The sequence below is a fragment of the Calidris pugnax genome, unplaced genomic scaffold, assembly GCF_001431845.1.
Source record: "Calidris pugnax isolate Ruff unplaced genomic scaffold, ASM143184v1 scaffold125, whole genome shotgun sequence".
NCBI classification, from domain to species: Eukaryota; Metazoa; Chordata; class Aves; order Charadriiformes; family Scolopacidae; genus Calidris; species Calidris pugnax.
The window spans coordinates 330,297-356,563 of record NW_015090906.1 but is presented as its reverse complement, the minus strand read 5'-3'; the positions used below and the strand labels follow the sequence as shown (position 1 = coordinate 356,563).

General features: G+C 44.4%; 1 protein-coding gene across 3 annotated transcripts in view; it reads right to left on the bottom strand.

Annotated features, from left to right (window-relative positions):
* FRMD4A (FERM domain containing 4A) overlaps nt 1-26,267 on the bottom strand; it is a 410,059-nt gene that overhangs the window by 299,450 nt on the left and 84,342 nt on the right. The window contains exon 1 of one of the 3 annotated variants that reach the window (XM_014949100.1): nt 18,826-18,873. The exons of the other annotated variants lie outside the window; for them this stretch is intronic. Coding sequence (XP_014804586.1) covers nt 18,826-18,858 — 33 coding nt within the window. The 5' untranslated portion in view covers nt 18,859-18,873. Of the gene's footprint in view, nt 1-18,825; nt 18,874-26,267 lie in introns of those variants that run through there. 3 annotated transcript variants of the gene reach the window in all.

The following is a 26,267-nucleotide window of genomic DNA, read 5'->3' as shown; positions in this document are numbered from 1 at the left end:
ACTGGAAGTTGGAATTGTCTTCCTTCAGGGTAGACCAGGCTACTTACTCCCCGTACTTTCCTGGTAAAATATTGCATTTCCCTTTCCTTCTTCTTTTTTAAAAAAAAGAAAGGAAAATAGCCAAGGTATTACAACAAAATTATCAAAGTAGTTAAAATACCTTTGATACATTTAGACGGTAGATTGAGCTAGAAAATTTATAACAGCAGGGCTCATTTGTGGTGGGTGATGGCTGAACTGGGCTGTTGGTTCAAGTGCCCTAAAGAAATGCTTCTAGTGCCCTTCACCCCTTTTACACCTTCTTGTCGCAGTACACTCACTTGGGACCCTGCAGTTCAGGTCTCTCCTGGACTAGAAATGATCCTTAAGTGAAACACAACAGCCTAGAAGCTGTCTAACATGAATTCAGATGCCTGCTCCCAAGTAGAACTTTTCACTTTTGTTAAACCAATTTATCTAAAGTAGTTTATCCTTAGGAAGGTTAAGAGATAACTCGATTACAACCTATTAGTCCTTGCATGAGGAGATTTGCACAGGACTCAGCTCTTCAGGCTGAAGTAGAAGTTGCAATGAGCTCTGAGGGACGACTGTGGAGGCTGAACAAACACAGCTGCAAACAAAGATTTCAGCTTTTTCCTCTTTCATTTTGTTTCAGTTTTGTTGTTGTTGAAGAAGAATGATTACTAATATCCAGAACAACCTATTCAGGGATATAGGAGTTTACCAACCAGCTGCAGACCTCCAAGCAGCTCTTTGTCAAAGTGTATCCTGCTGCCTGTTCAAAAGTTATGGAATTGATATAGAAATTACTGGATGATTTTCTAGTGCAGAAGACTTATTTTTTCTGGCGTTTAAAAGCCATGACCCCAGAAATGTGAATGAGATAAAGCAATTGAAAAACATGGGTCACTAGACCAAGCAGAGAATGAGTCAGGTCCAGATGTGTCTTAGTCAAATCAATTTATTTCACCTTGTCTGAAAAGCCTTTATGACAAATTATTTAATGAGATTATTCTAAATCTTTTTCACAAAAGTCAGTCCCAAATCTGATTTCAGAGATTACCTGCTCTAATAATCCAGACATAACTCCTAAAATGCACTCAGGAATGCTGGGTCCAAGATAGGAAATATCAAGGCTACAAAAGAGCTATAGAAACCCCAAGAGGCCCTGGTCACTGGGAGTCTCTGGGAAAAGGCACTGTCTATTTTGCACCCTTGCCAAACACAAATGAGATTGAAAAAAAAAAAAGAGAGCAAAATTAATGGAGCAATATGGACACTATCAGGAATGCAGCAGGAAGTAATCAAGTACAAGATCACGTTGCTTGTGTGACTGTTGCCATGACATTCAAAAAGCACTTACTATTATCATAGACTATGAATATTCTGTTGCCTGATTGATAGTCTGTAGCTTTTTTTCCTTGTAAGCAAATGCAATGACAATATTAAGCAATTACTGATAATGTCACCCAGCTGCTTTCCTACTGCCTGGGTTTCTGAACTGCAGAAATAACAACAAATTTATTAAAGTGTGGAGCATCCCGCTCTGCTTACTGGCATTGCATTTGACCGGTGACAGCACAGCAGAAGGTTTCATTACAGAAAATTAAAGAAACACATCCTCAGTACACTTTACTATGGGAAGTACCATGGGGCTTATTTAGCTCTGATTAGATCAATGAGACTCTCTAAACACAGCAATTAAAAATACAATCGGTAGCAATGTGGCCTGCTTTAAGGCATCTGCACGCCTGAGAAGTTTATACAGGAATAAACTTGCTAAAGTACATTTCCTGATTAGTAAATAATCAATATGCAATGTACTTGGAACAATGGTGAAGGCCAAATTTTCCTCAATTAAGTGTTGCACTAGCAACCTGCCAAGAGCCATTGTGTTGAGCTTAATTTTTGGGTGATTTACCAAATTGTGTCCATATTTTCCCTTAATTATCCAGCAAGGACTATACGTCCCAGCATGCAATGCCTTGCCACGAGCCAAGCAGAAGTTTGGGCTTGGATCAAAGACTGAGTGTTGGCTCCTGCTGTCGTTGGGTGCGATGGAGCCCCTGAAAGCATAATGGGAAGTTTTGCTACCAGCCCTGGTGTGGGATTTGGGGCTGGTGTTTGGCCACAAGCGAGACCTGCATCTGATGGCCAGCACTAATATCAACACCTCGTGTAACTATTGACAGTGCTGAGGACTTGGAAGATACATGTTATTTCATGCTTGAAAAAGAGGGAGCTTTAGCTGCATTCCTGTGCCAGATATTTACTACTTGTCCTGGAAAAGAGAAATCCAGGTCACACTCCCGAGGATGCAAAGAGGCCATCTCCTCCCATCACTTCTGCTGCTCCCTCCTTGCACGCATGAGGCTCACAAGGTGTGAGAAGATCTGGTCCAAAGTGTACAGTGTCTCAATTGGCCCCAAGAAGCACAGGTCCTATGGCACACAGGAGAGATTAACGGCTGGCTGCTCGCTAGCTGGGAGCTGGTATGGCTGTAAGGATGTCAAGGCAGATACAGCAATTTACACAAGCTAAAGATTGAGCCCTAAATTCATAGGGGTTTGTTGGAGTCAATCTAAACCGTTATGAAATGTAACAGAGATGAATATTCTGCTCATGGGGTTTTAAAAGATTTTATGGCAGGGTTTTTATTTTATATTAATTTTTATGGGATGGTTAAAGTAAACCTGCAGCAACAGTAGCATTTTCTGTTAAATTTTACAACAACAATCTGCCAACAGAAATTGGCATGTGGATGTGTGTGGAGAGAAAAATATTGGAGGTTGGCAAATTAGAAAAGATGTGAAAGGTTTCACAGCAATAAAAGGCAGCGACTTACCAGTAGGATAACTGCCATGCCATGTAGAATATAGTTCAGATTGTACTGTTCTGAATCCCTAACTGCACATGAATCAATAGCATGATGCTCTATTGCAAAAAAAAAAAAGTAAAAATACAGATATAAAGGCAGATCTCATCTGAGGGATGTGTTCAGAATGTAACAGACATCTCTGTGACCTGGAGATTGTGCCCGTGTTTGCACACTACCTTCTATGAAATTATTGGACAACTTCTGGAAGAGGGCAATGAGAGTGGTTATGGTTTAGAAAACATGACCAGAGAAGAAAGGTTAAATGATGTAGGTTTCTGTGGTCCAAGAAGGAGATGTCTGAGGGGCTGTGAAACATTTTGTCATAAAAAGGTGGTCAGGGATTAATTGCAAGAGAAGGACAATCTGTCTTACTCTGCAGAGGAAAATAAAGCAGGCATTAGGAAACTCTCTTTAACCATAAAGTTAGTTAAGCACTGCAAGAGAAGCTGGTTACCTGGTGGTCAAATCTGTGCTGGAACTGTTGAGAACAGTTTGGACAGACTCCTGCTGCAAACAGGGCAAATGTGCCTATTTTGCTGCTGAGCACGGTTGCCTCTCTGGCCTATTTTTTTTTAATAAATTTTGCTACATACTGAGAGAGTTTGGAATATGCTATTTCCTGAGCAGTTTACAAACAGACAGAGCTTCAGAATATTCTTTTGAAAGGTGAGTGGGTGGGCAGGTATGACAACTTCAATTTAGCAAACTGGGGGAGATAAAAACAGAGATTTAAGTAATTTCCCTAAGGCCAGGGAAGCAACAAGCATGTCAGGCGAGGTTCAACTACATGCCTTTCTGAATCCAGCAATCCTTGGGAGCTCACACCCACCCTTTCCTTCTCAGATCATCTACCTTTCAGGGCTCACTTTTCATCTGCCTCTATTTTCATGCAATTGCCTGGAAGCCTGGGCACTTGGCCAGTGACCAAGTTAATAACTACATACCTTGACTTTTTAGCTGCCTTATTTCAGGCAAATACAGCTGCTAATCAGCCTTCACCCTACTAACAAAGCTCTGCTGATCTGCTTAAAGCATAGCAGTGACCCAGGCTTGTGCTCCAGTGGGCAAAAGGCTGCCACCGATGACACCACCAAGCCTTTAGTACCAAGACCCTCAGACCATGACCTGGCTGGGACTGGAGAAGAGGTTACTGAAAGATGGTCTGGCCAGCACGTGGCAAGAGCACATATATCAGTGCTCGTTGCTTGCCTGAACTGTTCCCTTAAACAAAGCCCCAGAATAAAACCCCTCCTGGCCAGCTCATAACACCAGTTTCGAAGGGCAATAAACCATCTGTAGGACTTAATCAACTTTGATGCAGCATTGGGATAAGGTGAGGGCTGGTGCTCTGTGAGTTTGCTGGTGGAGGAGGTTGCTCGCTCTGAGCACACCACAAGCACATTCAAAGACAAGAGCCCTGCCCACCAAAGCATCAAGCACAAGAGTGGCATCACTTCAGATTCACAGCCATTGCTTTTTTTCTTTATTCCCCCCATTGTCTTTTCAATTCATTTGCAAGGCATCCGCAGCCTTGGTGGATTAGCAACAATCACACCAAGAATAATACAGACGTAATTCAATACTTTTTACACATTCCTCACTGACACTTACTTGCTCATTCACTGAAACATCCTTCCACTTTCTTCTGCCTTTCTCCATAAGGTATGAAGTATACTCACTTGGTGCTAGGTATTAATTAATCTCATAATCAGCTAGCTGGAGGATGCTGTTATTACCATAGTTTGTTTTGCACTGCAGTCAAGCCAGAAAATCCTTATGCCTTGTGCCTGAGGATTAATACCAAACCATGGCTGACTTCTCCATGGAATTACCTCCTGTATTTGCATTAATACCAGCGGAGATCTTCCTGAGCAGCACTACCACTGTGCACACCAGCAATCGCAGCTAATTTGTACATATGCTTCCATTGGACAGACGCCATGCAATTAAGAGGACACCCTCAAGGCATTAACATTTCTCGTCTCGCAGTAAGCGCAGTGGGAGAAGGCAGCAGAAGTTTATAGGGTGTTATCCATGGGAGTGTGTTATTTCAACAGTATTTCTATGAATCTGCGAGGACGACTCAGAGCTGGGCAGGGAGCCAACACAAAGAGGTTTCTGAGGCCTTTCTCAAGTCCCTGTTTGCTGAAAGAAGAAGACAAGGCAGCATGGGGTGATGAAGCTGGAAGAAGGAGACGAGGCAGCATGAGGCAGATGGTGCTGGACTAGAAAATTTCTATTCCCATACTGGTCTGTTCCCTCTGGGACCTGGACACCAGGACCTCACCCACACTCTTCAGAGTGTTTGTAACCCTTAGTCCCAGCAAAAGGCTCATCAGCTAGATCCCTGTGAAGCCCTGACCACAGAAAGGGTATCAAGGTCTTCAACCCTCCTGGGGAAGAACCAAGACACTTAACAGCAAAGACTCTAGTGTGCCTCAGGCCCTCAGTACCAAACCAAAGGACATGCAAGCTCCAAAGGACCAGGACTGAGACCTTACCAGGCTAGATCCTTCCCACTGGAGAACTGCTGGGGTGAAGGGAGCTTGTGGGTGAGTTTTCTTGGGAATCGCAGACCCTCTGGCCCTGGGGAATCCACTGACTGAATGCTCTGAGGTGCTACTGATGTAGACTGGCAGAAAGTCTGAGGCTAACATGCTTTGACCAAGACATCTTGAAAGCAAGCAATCTGGAAAAGCTTTGACAGGAAATTTTTAAGCCAAATTTCCACCCTGTGTGGCTCTTAGAGACTCAGTGAATCCCATTACTCTCTGGCAGAAGGATCTTGGCATCCTGGTCCATCCCAAGCTGTGTGCAGACGGTCCATCTCTCAGACCACCTGGCAATGGTAAAAGTCTTTACCTTTACCAGTCTGGCATCAGCACGACTGTGTCTATTCTCTCTATCAACATATTATAGGCAGGAAAGCAACTGGTTCTGCTCCCTTCTCCCTGTCTCACTCCTACATTTAAAAAAAACCCACAAAAGATATGGAATAAATGTATTCAAAATACTGCACTTTCAGCTGCACTGATTTGGAGAGAATAACATTCATCTCCACCACCAGTGCATTTGTCCCAGGTGCTAAAATGATGTATACTGAGGTTTCAGTGCTGCTGGCTAATTTAGGAGTGTTGTCATCATCATAAAAGGAAGAAAATCGATTCAAATCAAAATCCCACAAAAAAACTATGACCCTATTCAAATCAGAAAAAAAACAAAAAAAACAATCCCAACCTCTGACAGCTATGGTGGGATGTCAGAGAAGCTGAGAAGCCACGCAAGATGCACAGTATTGATTACTGTGTAATAATGATTTCCCTTCAGCCCACAGACTCCACCATATACTTCATTCTGCATTCCAGAGCACGTCTCTGAGCAACGCTGGGGCTGGGAAGTAACACACACCAGACATCACTGGAGGTTGCAGGTTAAGTACTGCACTTAGGTTTTATGGAGCAGAAGAGTAGATAAATTCTGTCAAATGAATGTAAATGCTCAGCATTAATTTTTGCATCTGGGAGTCTTTAACCATTTCCTTAGGTTTTTGGAAACATTTCTAAGATTGCTCATTTTCACAAATCACCATGAATCTCTCCCTGGTTCTGAGTTTCAGTTTGGTTTGATTTTAGTTTTGTTTGTTGATACCAGTGCAAATAACCCTCATTCTTTGCTAAAAATTTCCCCGGCTTGTCTCCAGAGACAGTATTTCTGGTTAGAATTCACCAGTTAATCTCTAGAAGTGAAAGTTTTAAAAAATTCCTGGTTTTTGGTCCTTATTCTGCACTGTCTGGAGCATCACATAGACAAAGGAGTGGCCACATTCCTCATGGAATACGAACTGGCACAGTTCCTGCAAGGTTAGTGGTAGAACACAGTTTTGCATTGCTGAATCTCTGCCCTGCATTTCATTCCCTTTGGGTTGGGTCTTTTCTCCACTGATAGTAATTCTTTTCCAACATACGTAATAGGCAACGTAGCTTTATTTCATCACCCTGTTTGTACCTTGGGTGATATCTCCTGATGAAGATTAATGGCTAAAACTGATTTAATGGTGTAGATACTTTTAACAGAAAAGAAAAAAAACCAAACAACCAAAAGAAGAAAAAAACCTTTTCTCTTTTTCCCTCCAGATTGAAAAATATTATCTTAACATTTTTTTTTCTTTTGCATTTGTTATTTTCCAGACTTCGATGGCCTCCCGAACAACTTTACCATCTTTCTGTGCATCTGCGATGTTCCTGTATTAATGTGACTCATTCTCACAAATAAGCCTGGGACTCGTCTGCATGTACAAGAAACTGCAGTTTATTTCTTCTGAGCTTCAGCAGTTATGCCAGCGGAGACTCTGACCTTACGCAACGTTAACTCAGTCACCTGATTTTTCTGCCACCTTTCCCTTCCTTTTTGCTGCATCCAGGAGAAACACCACCTCACTTGGTGAAAGAGGTTTGTGATGTCTGTGGGAGAGGCTTGAAGCATTTGGCTGATATTTCCCCTTCCACTTGCTGAAGCACCAGAACACTGTTATCACCCATTTAAGAAGATCTTCCAAAAAACCCTCAAACCCAGACATATGTGACAGAACTGTGGTCTAAGCAAAAAAAAAAAAAAAAAGTATTTAGAACCTGAAAAGAGCTGGTTGGAGGTTGAAGAAATGCAAAAAAAAAAAAAAAAAAGTTTTTGCTTAATGTTTTCTTTTTAATGTACCTGAAAATCTGCCTTACTAATAATATTGTGTTTACTAATTAGAAAATTTACACTCAACAAGAATGCAAATACCATCAGTACATGTGCATGAATGATTTAAAATAGGGTAACTACCGACATATGCAGACACATATTTCTAAAAATGAGTTGCAACACACTGTAAAAGTCACACCCACTTTATAAAGCTTCCTTTACTACCCTATCAAATGAGGGCAAACAATCTGATGCAGCTTTTCATGTGGAATATGCAAAGACATTTATTCCAAGGAAAGGTGCAATATAGAAGGATGCAAGTGGAAGGACACAAATTCACTCCCCACCCTCAGCATATGGTTTTGCCACAGTGCTGTGTTTTATTTATGCTTTCCAAAGCTGCCTGGCCTTTTCATGTAGTCAGTTCAGCTCTGCTCACATCTACTCCCACGACTGTCTGTTTTGTCAATCTGGGTTACTCGGAAAAAAAAAAAGTATTTAGAACCGGAAAAGAGCTGGTGGGAGGTTGAAAAAATGCAAAAAAAAAAAAAAAAAAGTTTTTGCTTAATGTTTTCTTTTTAATGTACCTGAAAATCTGCCTTACTAATAATATTGTGTTTACTAATTAGAAAATTTACACTCAACAAGAATGCAAATACCATCAGTACATGTGCATGAATGATTTAAAATAGGGTAACTACCGACATATGCAGACACATATTTCTAAAAATGAGTTGCAACACACTGTAAAAGTCACACCCACTTTATAAAGCTTCCTTTACTACCCTATCAAATGAGGGCAAACAATCTGATGCAGCTTTTCATGTGGAATATGCAAAGACATTTATTCCAAGGAAAGGTGCAATATAGAAGGATGCAAGTGGAAGGACACAAATTCACTCCCCACCCTCAGCATATGGTTTTGCCACAGTGCTGTGTTTTATTTATGCTTTCCAAAGCTGCCTGGCCTTTTCATGTAGTCAGTTCAGCTCTGCTCACATCTACTCCCACGACTGTCTGTTTTGTCAATCTGGGTTACTCGGAAAAGGTGCAAGGAGGAATGATTAACTGCAGTCAATTTGTCTTGAACTCTTAGAGGGAATTAATAATGCGAGGATAAGTGAAAAAAATAGCCATATGACAATAGTCATATGCATGGCAGTATTACACATGTGGAAACTGCATTGGGTGAGTATCAGGGTGAAAAGTTAGAAAATGCCAGGCATAAGTGGATGTTTTATGATGCAGTTTTTAATTGCATGATCATATGTGCTCCCTTCACTCTAACCTCTGCCCCCATGTGTGTTGCCTTCTTCCGTGTGTAGGGTAGAGCTGTCTTAGGGATGAATCAGTCAAGGCATCTTCTTTCTAAAGGGCTCTTTGGCATTTGTGGTGGACAGAAGGTCCACGGGGAAGGAGGTTGAGGAGTGCAGTGCAGAAGATGAAGTAGTCTTTGGGTGAAGACAGTTGGTGATGGGTGATTCATATATCCCAAACTTTTACTAACGTTCCCTGACATCTAAGTTTTATTTTCGGGTTTGTGAGCGACACCCCTGGGACATGACTTGAAGAAAGCCTGGGCTCTGCCAGAGGCAAATGGTGAGGGGCACAAGGAACACAGAAAGTGCTGTATGATGTTAAGGATGCAGAAAAGTCAGAAATGGCCCAAAACTGGAGGAGACCTTTAACAATTCCTTCATGGCTCAGTTCTGCATCAATTAAATGGAGACAAACCCAGACTCTGATTACAGGTTTTGATGAGCTTTGATACTGTTGCAATTAGTACCACAGAAAAAAATACATGAGAAAATGAATAATTCTGTTTTCAGGGCAGTACTCAGTAAATAAGACCTAGGGTTATTCGCTGAGAAATAAGGAGAATACAAAATAAGGAATAGCTGCTCATTAGCTGTCTATTGTCCATCTTATCCACAAGATGAGAAGAAACCTGTGGAAAAACAGTGTGGGGCTGCATAATTAGATGGGGCAGGGCTGCAGGGATGTCCCTTGCTCTGATATTTCCCTGCTTAACATCCTGATGATGTTCCCTTTTTACAAAGTAGCTTTACACATGTGCATTTTACCACCTGCATCCAGCTGGGACTTGGGGTCTAAGTGGAAGGAGGTTTCCATGCCAGGGTCAGGAGTTCTCTGCCACCGCCTTGCCCTTCCATCCCTCACTCATCCTCTCCTGACCTCATCTTTTTATTCCTGGTTGCCACTTCTCAAACTCCTTACTCCAGTCCTAATCTTTTGTCTGCACCCTCTCCTGATCCTAGACTGTTTCTTCCAGCTTGGATTTTATTTCTCCTCTGCTTGTGCCTTATTTTCCATGCTGCTGTGGGTGTCAGCAGAGATCCTGGCGATGCAACACAGATCTTTCTGTCCCAGATGTTGGGAGCTACCGGCCTAATAGAGACAGGGACAAATCCTGGCTTAAAGCTCAGATGAGCTGTCTTCAGCCTGGATGTCTCTCGGGCATCCCTACCCCAAGCCCACCGGTACCCATACCTGTGCTACCCAACTTCCAGTGAGGGTGTGAGGATAAACATCGGGGCACTGGTGCCATGGAGAGGTATCTGATGTTATGAAGACATGTTTAATCTCTCGTCTCACCTGATCTCTGTCTGAAGACCTCGCTACATTAAGGGAGTGCCAGCCGTAATGAGGCTGAACGTTGCCTTATTTGTACCATATATTTCTTGGGACTGATCATGGAATATTTACTGAAAAGATTAGTCCTGTAAGTAATTAGTCTTGCTAGAAAAGAGTTTCAGTGGCACCAGATAATACTCTAATTCCCTCTATCCAAAATAATTTAATCTCTTCTAAATGAAAACCATTTTTCTAAAGAAAAATTACTTCCACAGTATTATTCCAAACCTGGCCGTGGAGAGATCCAGCTTTAGATGAAGCAGTAATAATTTCACCTAACTTCGTCTTTCAGCTCCTAAGCTACTAGAATTAATTGAGCATGTAATTAAGGAAGGGTTTTCTTACCAATACGATCATGCCTATAATTAAAATCTCACACAAATGTGTATGTGGAAGAATAGGGCAGGGCAGAGCAGGGTAGAGACCAAAGTGTCTGACAGGTTTACATCAAAGGACCTGAGCTCCTGCAGCTCTAAGCCAGAGGGAGGGGAGGAAGGGAAGACGGGACTGGCTGATAACTTGACTTGATATATTGTTTTTGACCTCCTGTCTTCAAAGCCCTGAGTGGTTTAAGTGGTGTCTACCCAGGAGATTGCTTCTACCTTTAATGTTACTTCGGCAGAGTCAAGCTTTGCAAGCGTTTGTGCTACCAAGCCCCGGATGAGCAGAAGAACGATGGTATCTGTGTGTTTTCAGAGAGACGGGAATGGGTTTGGCTGCTGTTTTGGGCTGTGCCTCACCAGCGCTGTGGCCCAGGGGACCTCATGACATGCCACAAGAGCCACCACTTTCCTCTGGGTTTTGTTGCATGGGAGACCCATGAACAAGATTTTGTAAAAGAAAGAGTGGTGCATTTTTATTGTCATTTATACCACATTTACTATTAAATCAGCCTTTAATAGCAGTGTTAATCCTGTGATATGTGACCACAAAAGCTGAGCTCCTGCACCAAAGGGACAAGAACTTACCCTAAAAAACCCAAATGAGGACTTGGAGCTTGAAGAGAAGAAAGAAACTCCCTTAGCTGTTCTGCTGTGTGTTGTGACTGTACCAGGGAGGGGAAAAAACCCCTTCCTTATAGTATAACTATGCTAAATTTACAGTCACCAAGGAAAAACACAGGCATGGATGGGTGTTACATGAAAGAAGGCACCCTGAGCAGGAAAACTGCCCTCTCATTTGTTTGCTACCCGCTGTCCTCAGGGAAGCAGGACTTTGTATGTTTATTGACATTGTTACATGTCTATAAAGTACACCAAAACACACCTGTACTTGTCCTCGGGTCTCCTCTGAACTGGAACAACCTGCAGGGCCTGGGATTTTTGTCTTGCTGGTTGAATCTCAAATGAGGTCAGACTTTTAGTCTTGAGGATTTGGTGGGGTTTATATTGCAATGTAGATAAAAGAGGAATGCAGGGAAAGTACATTAAGTGTGCATTCTTAGGAAGAAAGCCCACATGTTCAGCTGTACACATAGTTTTATGTTCATCTAAAACAGGTAACATATTACAAGGAATAGCTGATTACTACTGAAGTGTGTGCTGAGGTGCTTAGAGCTATGCTTGTATGCACTGGTCATGGATCAGATGTTTTGTACGTGAAGTATTCATTGTGCAAGTGCTATATTGCATTCCATATAGTCCCAAACATTAAATGCACACAGTCCCTACCAGTAACTGCCTTCAGAATAATCTAATATATCAGACGGCCGTGCAGGAGAACTGCTTTCCTCCATAGGTAACTACTATGCTGGCATTTTGGGAGAACCATCATTTTTGTTTCATAATCATCCTCACAACTTCCCTATTTTTTCAGCTTTCCCATTTTTACAGCAGTTAAGACTTTATGAGCTTCCCCAGTGGATACAACCTGTGATTCACAGCTAACAGCGGGCAGCTCTATCTGAGTTCTGCTTTCAAAAAGGATGGCCAATTGCCTCGCCAACAGCTGCTCATTAAGCAAGCTGCTTAATGAAATGACTAGGAAGATGGGTGCCCTTATTAAAAACCCCTGAAGCCTGTTACCCACACACTGAGCTACTGAGCTTTACGCTCTTAATGGTGTCATTGTCACTTTTCTTTGATTCTTTCAGTCCATGCCTTGTTCTACTACATTTTAAAGCTTATTATTATTAATAATAATAATGATGTTATTATTGCTATTATTAATTTAAATTTGGTATCATTGTGGTCTATACATAGCCCCCAGTGCTTGTGCTATTCTGTGAGATCCCATGGGAGCCAAGAGAAGGTCCTTGGGCACTTCCAGGCAACCCCAGATGCAGGAAGATTTTGGGAACCTGAGATGTTCCTGCGCACCTCTGCTACAGCCTGGGATTTGCACAGGCTGAACAAGACATGGAAAATTGAGACCAAGATGCAGGCTGGCTTGAGCTGGGACGTGGTTGGACTTGGTAATCTTAAACATCTTTTCCATGATTCTATGGTGTCTGGACACCTTGCAGTAGTTCCTATTTGCATCCCCTGAAAAGACCTAGTGGCATTTGATATACAATAAGAGAGCTTTGGTCATCAAGGCATGCTGTGGTCATTCTAGGCTCCAAATCAATGGGGTGCCAAGCCTATTTACATCTCCCAGTGATGTGGGTCCTGATGCTCAGCTGGTGATGGCAGAGGGTTAGACCCCAACCAGGTGACCGTGCTGTCTGTGAAAGGCAAAGAAACCCTGACACGGTCATCCTTGTCCACCTCAAGGACTGTTTGATAGTCATGAGGGAAGTGCTCAGCAAGAGCTGAACCAGCTCAACCCGATGTGCACTCAAGAGTGCCCTGTGGTAGGACGGCATAGCCTTGACTCAGTTGTGCCACTGAAGGTGCTGAGAAAGGAAAACATCACCTGGCCATTGAATCACAGGTGAGATATCAATCTGCACTGCAATCCTTCCTCCTTAAATAAGAGAGGCAAAATACCACCGTTTCCTCCAAAACCTTCAATTAGGGAGCATCTGGGGACAAGATTCATTCTTCTCATCGTGTTTGGCCGGCACTAAGCATACGAGTCCCCATGCTGGACTTTGACCTCCCAATGCGGCTGCAATGCCATTCTCATTAATGGTGCAGTGTCCAGCTCCTGCCCAGGACACACAAGGATGCTTCCCCCCTTTACAATAAATAACCTGCCCCTGTTGTGCCTGTGCACGAGGACAGGGACCAGTCAGGCATGGTGTCTCACTGCGCTGATACAAAGCACAGCCGGGGAGGAAGAATAACCTTTCAGTTTTATGTTCAGTGATATATTGTTTTTAAATCTGGATGGGTTTGGGAAATGTTACAGAAGAACAGAAAGGGCTCTGCTTTTCCAGAGGCATAATGTTATGGTAGAGTTATTCCAAAGCCAAACTCTGCTCTGAGTTATGTCCCTACAACCTCTCTCCCAGGTATTTATAAAATTGTGATTAACAGTAGCAGACATAGGACTTCATTATTTCTTGAATTGCCTTTCTTTTTAACCGTCTATAAGCTCAGAGAATTACATATGGCCTCATTAACTTTTGAGTCAAACTGCTAATAATTCAGGAAGGGAAGGAGGTGCCTCCTAAGCCGCTTGGCAGACTGTGAGAGTGTCCTGTGGAAGGGCTGCTGAGGGGACACCAGCACTTCCCAGTCCACCCTGTGGGTTTCACGCATCTGTGTCAGCTCATGGGTGATTGCACGGGAACCCAAAACGTTTGGGTGCTCACTGTCCATGTGAAGGTACTCCAGGCAGGAGGTCTGAATTCCCCAAACGACTTTGGAAATCCCAGTCTCTGAGCATCATTAGCACCTGTATGTTTCTGTCACAACGGGGTGTTCAAAATGGGAGTTAAATACACAGTGAGATTGAAGCAGAGATCTGAGACTCCAGAAGAGAAATGGACATGTTTTTTGGGGGACAAGTGCCCCTTTTGCCATTTATTCTTTCGTCAGTGTTAAAAACATCTACATCTGGGCTTGTGCAAGGGTGCTATAAGGTGATTTTAAGCTGCGTAGCTCTCCATGCAGTGCAGGATCCTAACTTTAACTTGCAGAGGACAACTTGTGAGCTTAAAGTTAAGAACCTGCTCAGGTGCTTTGCTGGATGCAGCCTAATACTATGACAAAAGAACTACTTATGTAAACCTCTTTTCAGTTACCATACAAGGGGGTTAAAGACTACAGCGATCCCATCCATAGGTGTAACTCAGTCTCCAGACTTCCCTTTCTCTGGAGCAATTTTTCTTTCCAATTTCCTCTGGCAATCTCAAAGCCCTCTGCTGTTTAAGACTCATGGGGGATGTGGAGGCTCCCAAAGTTTCCCTGCTTTGAGTTGCTTTGAACTTCTCTAAGTTCAATGCAAAGGACAACTTAACCATTCATTTTGAGGGATCTAGCAGTCAAAAACTAAATTGCTTTGAAAGCAGAGCCAACAGGGTTTAACGAATAAACAGTAACACCATGGGAGTTTGCTAATCCCCAAAATCTATAATAAACAGATAAAGTTAATAAGATTCAATAAGAGAGAACGGCCCCATTAACGTTTTAAGAGCACTATCTAAACATTACACACATTATTTACTGAGTTCCCTAGCTGAATTGTCTGTACACAGGAACACTCAAAATTCATTATCTTTGGACGCAAAGCTTAGTAAATTCGACAGTAATTAATCTCCATTTACCCTCCGCGTGTGTTTCTGAACAGACGAAAAGTTCATTGAAAAAGTTCTTTCAGCCGGTCTGAAAGAAAAGCAGTGCTTTGATAAACAAAAAAGCGCCAAACACAGGCTTCCCAAAGGAGAATAGAGGAGCTAGCCAGTTCTGTGTGGTTCAAGCCAGGTGCTCATTGCAAATTCAGTAGCGTGCACTGGCAAGCGTCAACGGCAGAGAAACCGAAATTACTGAAATTCTTATGCCAGTGTAATTTGCTGAAGGCGATGCACTGAGGGTTAAGGCAAATTGTGCATGTGTGGAGGATTATAGACCAAATTAAAATGGAGGCTAACAAAAGGAGTGCAATATTTATGCATTTCTTCATTCTTTTCCCTCCCTGGTACTCAATCAACTTCACAGTCTCTTAAGGTGGCATGGGGACATTGCTATTATGTGCATTCATTGGCTCTTAAAAAGGGGGGCTCAGACATACTGGGCTTCAGAATTCAGCTCATTCTGGTAATACTTATCAGTATCACAATTAAACCACCAAATATTTATATCCCACTATTACTTCTAGTCGCGAAATTTATCCATCAACACAAAAAAATGCAGTAAATTTTCTGTTCACTGTGTTCCACTTATGGTTCAATTTTGATATATCAACTCGTTTTGCCACATAATCCTCCACTTTCCCTTAAAATCCTGCATTTGTGCATCCCAGTTACATAAAAGTAGAAATGTATTAATCACCCATGACTTGCTGCAGTGGAGTCCATTACATGGTATAATGCACTTAACGTTTGATATCCCATTTACCTCAACAAATATTTTAAAGAGTTTCTAAGTTATTAAGCACCCAGGTCTATGATCACCCAGCATGGCCCAGTAAGTAAATGGGTTATTGCTTTGTGGAAAGGGAAATCAGTCCCCCGTGAAATACACTCCCGGCTGCACATTCCCAGCCCTCTGCTGGCAAGCCCTGCCGTGGAGCTGGATGGAGAAACGAGGACATGTGCCCATGTCTCTGCCCTGCACGCTGTGTCCAGGCTCTCAGCTCCAGCCCCTCTGCCATCTCTGCTGTGGGGTGGGAACCTCCACGAGCAAAAGAGACCAAAGAGCTGACAGCAATCATATTTTCAGTCGCCACCATGAGATTTGCCCAAGCCCACCTGCAGGGATTTGGACCTCGTTTAAATTACAGAAACCTTTGCTTGTTTGGCTACCGGAGGTACATTGCACATTGTCCTCAGCCCTTGGTGTCAGACTGTGAGGGGTCCACGCAAGAGTCAGCCCTTACTCCTACCCACCCATGGAAACAAAGCAAACTGGGTGATTCTTTAAAATTTTCTGTCTAGATTTGAGCAGATTGAACACTGCCTGGGACGCTGAAGCTAAAACTGAATATTTCTTTGCATTTCCCTGTAACGTGGAGATGCTTTCAGGCCAAGTCAAAGTCTCAGAGCTCACAGACACTCGAGGCAGCGCTGCTGGAGATGCCCAGGAGCCCATCATCCTTCCATGTCACCATACGAACCAAAGGACAAAAAAACTTCCAACTAGCCTCTAACAGTTGCAGCCTAAGTGTAAAACAAGCGACAACAGATGGGATCAGACAGACGGGGGAGTAGAGGGGAAAAAATGAGGCAATATTAGGGAGTGTGACAGGCAGGGGTCTCGGCACAACTGCAGCCTCACTGTTGTCAAGTTTTTTTTTTGTAGGTATCACATATTAAGATAGTATTTGGAGAGTTATAGATTTTACACTAGATTTTTCTGTCAAGTGAGCAGGGAGCCAATGCCAGCTACGACGCATCTTGGAAATGAGATTATTTTTCAAATCTATTCAAGTCAAGTCATCTTCTCATTGTTATTTCTGTGAAAGGTAAAGATGTAAGGGCCAAATCCTGATCTTTATTGCACAGAGTCTGTTTGGATATTGCCATCAGCTGCCATGGAGCTACTCCAGATTAACAGCAACGTAACACCAACGTCAGGATCTGGATCTTCAAGAGAATCACGTCAGTTTTGCATCATTGCAATTGATGGTTTAAAATCACATGGCTTTGGCTTGAGAAGATTTTTGCATACACAAAGAAGCCCAAAATGTGTCCCCTTCTCTGATATTAGAGCAAATTGGGATCCAAAGGCTAATGTTTATACTCCCAAGCAGATTCTTCTAGAGGATCAATAAATAACCTGATAGCGGTAATTGAGATAACACTTTATGAACGGCATTATTAGGATTTACATTCCAGACTCAGCTACTAAGCAAGTCAGATGCACAAACATAATGCCCAGTCCTGGTCCACTTCCCTTACTCTGTCATTTTTACAGCCGCCCGCGTGCTGCAGGTGCTGATAGTACACTCGCCTGACCATAATCCATGCGTTAACCTGATAGCACACCGATTCTGGGAGAGACTGCCTCCAGCAATCATTTCAAGCCTGGTTAAAGGAGCAGAATGGAAACATCAACCAAAACGTATGTTTTCTAACACTGGAAATGAGATCTGTTGGGCAGGTTTTTTTTTATTTTCTATTCTCTGGCTATATATTTTTTTTTAAAGTAGTACTGAGAAATGCCTTACAAAGACTAACACTAACGTATGTATTCCTCAGTAATGAGGGGTATGAATGGCTGGGTCTATAATCCCTTATAAATTTTTCATTCTATAAACTGCCCGTTAGCATTACCCTTGGTAATAGAGAGCTATATGAAGTTGGTAGGTCCTTTTTTTAATCCCCAACTTACTGGGCAAGACAAAAAAGAACTGAATTAAAGTGAAAAAAAATTACTCCCCTGGAGAATTGCAGCACAGCCACTTGCTGGCAAATTAGTATTATTAAAATCACTTTTCTAGCTTTTAATATTGAAAATACTTTCAATCACTGAAGAGCCTTTAATTTAAGATAGTGGATGGCAGGGATGTAATCGAGGAGACCAGACTAGCTGATCTGCCTCAGCACAGGGGCTGGACCAGACGATTTCTCAGAATTTTTTTCTAGTCTGGCATATATATGAAACAACTCTGGTCTGACTACACCTTCAAAACTGCTTGCATTTAAGACAAATGAAGATGCCCTGTTGCTAGCAAGAATCGTCATTAAATTCCAGTTCTCCCAGTCCTGAGATACAATACAATGGGGCTGGATTACATTTGGTGATGAACCGAAATCAGAAAGATTTACTCAAGGCAGTTACCACATGGGATGGAGGCAGTGACTAAATAAAATACAACCAGGATTCAGTCTATCCCCCGGAACCACGCAGAACTAGTAGCACAGAAGGAGATTTTACAAACTACACCATCACTGTATTTGGCTCTGGCTTTCCCCTGCTGGGTTTCAAGTTTCTTTAATAATAAGGATTAATGTCAAACCTTTAAAGAGAGTTGGGAGCGTGAGAAGGCAGCAGACAAGTGCAGCAATTCCTTCCATCCGCACGCTCACTTTCTCTTGTACGGCTTTCTGGTCTGGGTCCACACCAAGGGGTCTCCCACCTTGGCAGGGTACAAAACCACCCTCTTGGCTTGTCTCTGCATCCCCTGTTGCTGAAAATACCATCCTGGGGTAGCCCAGTGGCTCCATCCATCCCTCCCCACGCCGCAGGTACGCTTTCCCCCAACAGCTCCCCGGGGAGCACGCACAGACACACAGACACAATGAGAATCTCCGACTGGAAATTCAAACAAAAATATGGCTGTCTACTCCAAAAGGCAAACTCATTTACAAAGGTCATCTCTGTCGAGGAAGAGTGATGGGTTACCCCCCTCTTGGAGGCGATTGCTGTCGCTCTTCCACCGAGTTACATTCACGAGCGTAGTTTTGAAAAAAGAAGAAACAAAAAAAAAAAATAAAAGAGAGAGAAAAGAAAAGAGACAAAAGCTCGGCAAGCCCCCTATTCACAGGGCTAGCCCCGCACCTCCCCTTCCCCTCCTCGGGTAAAAAAGCAGCTTCAAAAGATATTAACATCTTCCCCTACCTTGGTTCTCATCGGAGACAGAAGCCCTTCCATTTTGGTCCGATCCTCATGCCAATCCTCGTCCCCCCAACTTAGTCTCTCGTGCCTGTCTCAAGCATCCCACACGAACAAGAGCATGTCAGGGACCGACCACCAGCGACACCCTCCCGGCAGCTCGGCCAGCTGCCAACCTGCCAACTTGCAAGCCTCAGTTGCGTGGAGCACCGTTCCTGGAGAGACCTTCCTCCCTCCTCTCCCTCCTCTCTCTCTCTCTCTCTCTCTCTCTCTCTCTCTGCATAATCTGCCTGCAGCTATGTTTGTACCATCGCGGCTGACAAACGATCCCTGCCTTACGTAATGCATTCAGCACAGGACAAGGGATCCCAGCCCAGCCGCGGGGATCCGGTCGGCGTCGGCGATGGGAAGGTGTGGGACTTTCTGCCCTGCCTATTGTGCCGCCGGGTTTAATCCCGTACCGTCCCCCCGCGGGGGGCTGAGGCTCCTCGGCAATCTGTGCCGGCTGGGAAAGCACCGGGAAAACTTCATGGCTGGGGACAGACCACAGATTCCCTGGGATGGACTGGAAGGGGTGTGATCCTCATCATCCCAAGCTTCAGCCCCAGAGGTTTCCCCCCGCTTCCGAAACGCCAGCGTTTGGAGAGGTTTCTACCCGGCGCGTTCGCTGTCGGCGAGTGACCAAACCCACGCTGAAAGGGAGTTCCTGTCAATTGTCAGCCGGGAATTGAGGGAAAGAAAGAAAGAAAGAGAGAAAGGAAGGAAGGAAGAACGAAACAAAAGGAATATAGTCCCGCAAAGTTGGTCAGCAAAAGATACTCGCTGAATGCATCTCCATTAGCATTTTAATTCAGATCAGAGCAAGCCTTTGTGGAAAATTCCCCAATTGCCCCTGTTTCCTGCATTCTGGTTTCCATCAGGGAGTGACGCTGGGACTGAATCTCTTTTGGAGAGAAATCTGACTGGGAAATGGATTTCAGAGCTGTAAACACACCAGCGTTTGGTCCACAGAGCCAGACAAGACCAGTCCAAAGTAAAATCCCTCTGACACGTTCTCAAATGAGCACTAGCCGCCCATCTCTGCTCCAAAGGTCAGCTCCCCCTGGGGTCACCCCACTCCCTAATACAGACACAAATAAGGCTTCCTTTCCCCAGCCCAGGGGATAACCTTCCACATACCAGCACCCAGTTGCTGTCCAAAAATGAAATTAAAAACCCTGTTACACCACTAGAACCTGATTTTCAGTGTTAAAAAAATCAGTCAGGCTGGTTGGAGCCTACCACAGGTGGAAATTTCTAATGTCCTTTAACATCAGCTCTTCTTTGAGGCCCCAAAGCTACATGCTCAGGGAGAGTCACCCTCTGATTAAGTCACTGAGCTGGGATTCAGCAGATCCAGTTAAACTCTGATAATGTCACACATTCCCTGGATGACCATAGGGAGTCACCTCATTTAGCTTTTCCCATCTAAAACCGCCCTCCGGTCCAAGCCAAACATCAAAGCTCCTGCAAGGCCAATGAGAGAGAACCCTTCCCAAAGTGATTCACCCTAAATGGCCAAAGCCAAGGAGAATTCTGTCCTCACATCCTCTATGGCTCCTCACCCCTCCATAAACCTCTCTTCTTGCCATGGTTTCATGCTTTTGTTGCTTGAGGCAGGGACCACCTCTGTCCACACGCATCCTTCATACCCAGCACAGGCTCCTGTGGGCTACACCAACATGGAGAGAACGCAAGAGAATATGTTCATGGTGGTGTATGAGGGTGCAAAGCCTGGGATGAACCCAGAAGCAGAGATCCCTCCTGTCCTGGCAAGCCCCAGCAGAAGTGCACCCAGGCAGAGATACCGAGGAGGGTGTTCGACCCCACACATCCCTTTCTTCTCTGTCTCTCCCTCCCGATCCTTTCGACACTGTAGATATTGCAGTTTTAGGGCATTTTTCTTATTATTCTTTATGGGGTAAAAGCAGGGAGGGGAGGTGCCCCCTACAGTGATTCATATTAATTTGAAAGATAATTAACTGTTCGCAGCCAAACTCAGCTCCTTATTAAATGTGAACAAATCTGATCATATCATGTTGAAAGCAGACATAAGTTTTCCGGAGCCAAAGAGACACTATATAACGCTGGCAGGCTCATCTATTTCTTGCTGGATGTATATAAATATACTTTGCTATTGGTATTTACAAGACTTTAATAAGTGGATGAATAAGCGGTATCAGGAATTCCAGGCTTCAGTAAAACACAGCAACTGTCATTTTTCTGCTGTACAACATTGTGTCAGACTCTGATGTCAGGTGTACAAGTCTGTGCATCTGTGAAACATCCTCTCCTCCAAATCATGAGGGAATTTGGCTCTACAAAATGTCAAGAGGAACCTAAATAGAGAGTAGCATTTGGGATTTTGGGAGATGTTAGACCACGTGGTCAAGCTTTAATGCAATATGATAATGTGGATGGTGCACCCATGGTAGTGTATGAACGCCCAGTTCTCTTTTAAAGCTCGGTTCTGCTTTGAACTAGGCTAAACCGCAGTGCTTCATGAGGTTTCCTGTGTTATCTCTGTTTACAAGCAAAAAAAAAAAGGTAGTTTTCCTAAAGGCCAAAAGAGTAATGCAGTCTGGGACCAGAAAAGCAAGACGGAGCATTTCTGGTTCAGCAGCACTCAAAGCCTCTCTGATCTGAAGGGATTGGGGAGTTGTGCTGATACTGCATGAGTCAGAGCAGAGCCCAGCTCAGCAGGACGAGCAGGAACGGGGAAGGGGACGGTGCTGTCTGAGCACACTGGTGGCTGCCAGCCAACAGCCAGCTTGCCTGTCGCAGGCTGCGACCCCCAGCTGCATCCCGGAGGATGCTCCAGGTCCCCAGGGAGAGGTATGAGCCCCACATGGCATTACGGTGAGCCACAGCTGAAGTGGTGGGTGACAGGGAGGTTCTGTCCACATCCACATTCACCAGCTGGGCCAGGAAACCCAACTGGCTCTGCCTGGGCAAATTTCAGCTTGGGTCCCTGGAAAGTGTTGGGTCTGGCAGTTTCCAGCAAATGTTAGAGTTGCAGCAGCGGTGGATGGATGGGGATTGTGCACCCTATTTCATCCTCCTCTGAATCTTCAGGCAGCAGTAGGACTTGAGCTCTATTATCTGGACAGACACTCTGCTTTCGCCTATGCAGCCACCAACTTGTCCTTTGTGTGCTACAGGGGCAGGATGACCAACCTCTGAAGGCATCCAGCCTGTTCCATGCATCACCCTTCCCCCCATTCACATCCAGACTAATAACTTCATAACTGTGAGAGCCAGAGAAGTTTATCCTCACTTTAAAATGAAAGTTTTAGTTGCTGTAGCTGGGAGAGTGGTGCCGCGATAGTGTGTGCCACGGTCTGACACTTCCTTCCTCCCCTGGGCTGTGACTCATGGCAACACTCAAATTACCACAGACTTGTTCGACAGCCTCCCCTCCTGCGATTGTCAGATCAAAGACACAACAGAGGCAAAAGGAGCATGTGAACACTTGCTTTCTCATCCTCTTTCTGGGGAGGGGAGCAGCATTTGACTCAGAGCCTGGTCAGCTACACCCAGCGTATCTCAAGTTCTCCATCTGCAGAAGAGGGGACCCACTTGTCTGGTTCACACAGATGTTGCAGAGGTTCATCCTGTCCTGGAGTCAACCCGCCTCATCCTAGAAGAAGTGTTTAAGCTGGGGGTATAATTACTCTTGGCTCCTTAATTAATCATGGGAGCAAGATAGATACCTTGAAACCCCCTTATATTGTCATAATCTAAACATCTGCTGGAATCTAGGCAGCAGACCAAGGTAGATGGCTACCTGGAGCCAGGTAGATCCCCCCGGACTCATTGTTGGAGCTGAATATCTTTCTAGGTTCTGCTGACTGCATTGACAGACCTCCATGGACCAGAATGAGAGCAGAGATATCTGCTGACTTTTAGCCAAGTAGATGTAAATAACTGAATTTAGGTGTCTGACTCTGGAGCTGAATGTTGCCCCAGGCACCCAGTAGTGGGGAAAATGGCCAAAAAAGCACCTTATATTCATTGTTAGGCTATTGGCCGAGGGTCCTAGAAACAGTCAGACTCCACAGTATATATTTGAATCCTCAGCCTTCCCCTTGTTCACTCCCTGTGGGTGCGTACAGCTGTGGATAAACCTGTAAATGGAAACCCTTCCTAGCCTTTGGCGTGGGGATCCCAACACAGACCCAAGTTGTGCTGCCTGCACCAGTCCTGAAAAGAAAAAGGGAGTTTGCATTTGGTTCCAGTCTCCATCTCTCTCTGATGCAAACGGGTGCCATCACCTCCTGCCTGCCACCCCGCGGACCTGGCCAGGACAATAGGCACTGCTGTAGCCCAGCCGTGTCTGGCACCCACGCCGCTGGCCAACCTCGCCACTGGTCATTTCATCCGGCGAACAAAAGGTAGCATCACAGTGTTGCCATGGCGACATCCCGCCATCCGAACGGCTACGGCATCATATGAGGGAGGGGGAAACATCCGAGTCACATACCGGGGCTGCGCTGAAACGTATCTTATATTTAGAACAGGCGGCGCGGGGAATACTAATGAATATTTAACACTCGGAGCGCCTTCCGTGCTCGCTTCTTTATTTTTGTTGCACACTTTCCATAAGCGCAACATTTGCCTCCAAATGGCATGAATATTATTGCTTCTGTTCTCCTCTCATCACCGCTTCTCCAGATTTCCCCTGCTTTTTGTTTCTCTTCCGTGAATAAAAGTGGAAAACACCACACAGCCCTCACAAAAGTAGCATGTGCAAATCGGGACCGATGCCTGCAGCCGATCGGGGAGCTGGGGAGGGAACTGGGATGTTTACATGATCCAGTTTCCCAGTTTGGCTCTGCTGTGTTTAGATTGTGACTTTTACTATAAGTCTACTGATATGATGACAAAGGCAAACTGTTCAGGGGTTACCTAAAAATGGGTGAGATTTGCTTATGTCCTACAGGAACCAGACCTTTTTAGGTTTTTTTTTTTTCCTTTATTTTTTTTTTTTTAATTAAAAATAGCCACTTTCAACAATTAATTCTCCGTTTTGTGGAAAAAAAAAAATCCAACTTTGTTTCATTCATCCAGGAAAAACAATGTCCTGTAATTTTTCTCTTCTACTGTCTTATTTCCCCAAAGGGTGAATGGTGAAAAAAAGTTGTCCAACCACCCAGAATCCTAAATTCTGAATATTTTTCTGTGCCTTTTTAGATGATACACTTTTAAAAAAGACAAAGGTGCTGGGCTTGGCCGTGAGTCCTACCCGCTCCTGCCAGGGCTGTGCAGGCAGATTGAGCACCTCCTGGTGATGAGCAAGCTGATATTTTTGAGGATGGCAAAAGGAAACGAGACCCACACTGGCCAGGGTGGCACGGGGCACAGGTGCCCACACATTTGGGTGCAGCCTGAGGACTCCTGTCTCCATGAGGTGCTGGGAGGACACGGCACGGCACAGATTGTGGGTTGTGCTGAAGGCTGGGAGCATCCTCTCTGAGATGGCACTACCTCTTCAGTCTCCTTTTCAGCTATGGCTTAAGTTACAAGCAAGGTTGAAAAACACGTGATAGCTCAGATCTCGTTCTGAAGCCATCTCCTGGTGTATATAAAGCTTTGTTCTTGGAAAGGCCAGATTCTCAGAAACGATTTTTAGAGTGAAATGTGCTCTTTTCACTGGCCAGTGGCAAGGCATTGGGTTGCCTTTTGAGCTTAGCAGCGCTTCAAAAGCTGCTGGGTTCCTGAAAGCTTATCTCTGCGCTTCCTGCTTGGTCCTGCTCCAAGGCACCAAGGATACAGGCACAATTCAGCTGGCAGCTTTGTTGGCGATGCAAGGGGAGGAACTGCACGGTACTGGGTGTGTTGCTTTGGCAGCACCGAGAAACCAGAGCTGTGTTTGTTTGTTGCCAGTTATAGGGTGTATTTTCCCGACCAAGAAAGGGGGTTTTTCCCCTCCAAGTCCTTTGAGATCTGCCCCGTGGCTTCAGAGGGAGAGGGACCCGCCTCTGGGGAAGCAAACAAGGGGCAGACCCGTGCTCTTTGCAAGCTGTTCCACCGATGCAGCATTTGCATGAGTAAGTGTTGTCAAAATCATTTGCCAACTTACCCTTATATGGCACCAGTTCTAGTGAGGACTGGAAACACCAATTATTTTTCTGGAGTTCCTCTTTAAGGCTCTAATGACCTGCTTTCTCCAGAACAGTTATGCTTTTTCCACGAGAGCAAAGCAATATTAATATCTCAAGGTATTAATAAGATTGATTTAACTGCCTTCCAGATTTGGAAGGCAGACATAAAAAAAGACATCTGAAGATCGTAGGTCTCTGTACAAGGCTGAGAGAGAGACTGACTTACAGCAAAGCCAATTTAGCACCCTACCCTGCTTAGCATGGCCATCAGAGTCTGTCCATCCTCATCCAACAGCTGGAAAGCATTTATCTCTATGACACATCAATGATCTCAACCATTATTATCGTGATTCCTGATAAATCAATGTGGTAGTTTAGGAAGGAAATCAGCCCCTTGACCACACAAATGGACCACCCCAGCAGAGATGGGGACCGCTATGTTTGAAGAAGTAATCTTATTCAGAAGCTGCAAAGTGCCCAGGACCAAATTCTGGTTTGGTGACCTGGGCAAAGCTCTGACCACCTTGTTTCTCCTCGTCTCCATCCTGGCTAACCAGGAGGATCTATAAACACTTTGAGCACCTACAGATGAAAAATGGGAGCTGTAGAGATGAGGCTACAGACTCAAAATAATAGTGGCTGCCCAGAGTCTCTGCCCCAGCAGAGAAAATGGCCTCTGGCTGTCCTGGTTCCTAGCTGGTGCAATCATGAGGCTGAGCACCCTGCTTAGTCTTCTGACAAAATGTGCACTGGAAATACTATGTGGCTTCCTTCCCTAAGCGGTAACTGGAGCTATGTTTTCCTTTCGCTGCTAGGTATACTTGCTGTTCTGGATGTTAACAGTCAAAACACATACAAAGCCTTTTACTAGAGCATTAGGTCTGTGTGTGCATTTTCAACAGGCAGACAGATGATTTATTCATCCACTTCAGTAACCATTCAAACAGGGCAGGATGTTCACAACAGTGTAGAAAGCGACAAACACTGAGTGTGTTTGGTTTGCAAGAACAAATCAACAGAACAGGATAACAGAAGCTGTTTTTCCAATGTAAAGGACTCTGCTGCCTTCCCTCTTAATATCTCTGTCAAATTAAACACTGTTTCCCAAAGCTACAACTCCACTAGAGCAATGCTATTATGCTCTCGGTTAGAAACCTGATTATAGCCACTTTATGTCTGTAAAAACACAACCTCTGATGCAAGGTGACTCCCAAATACTCTGCAAATGCTCATAAATGCACTTGATGCTCTACAGACACGTCCCTGAGTGTATTGGGAGAGGAGGCCCAGCTCTCGCAGGGCAGA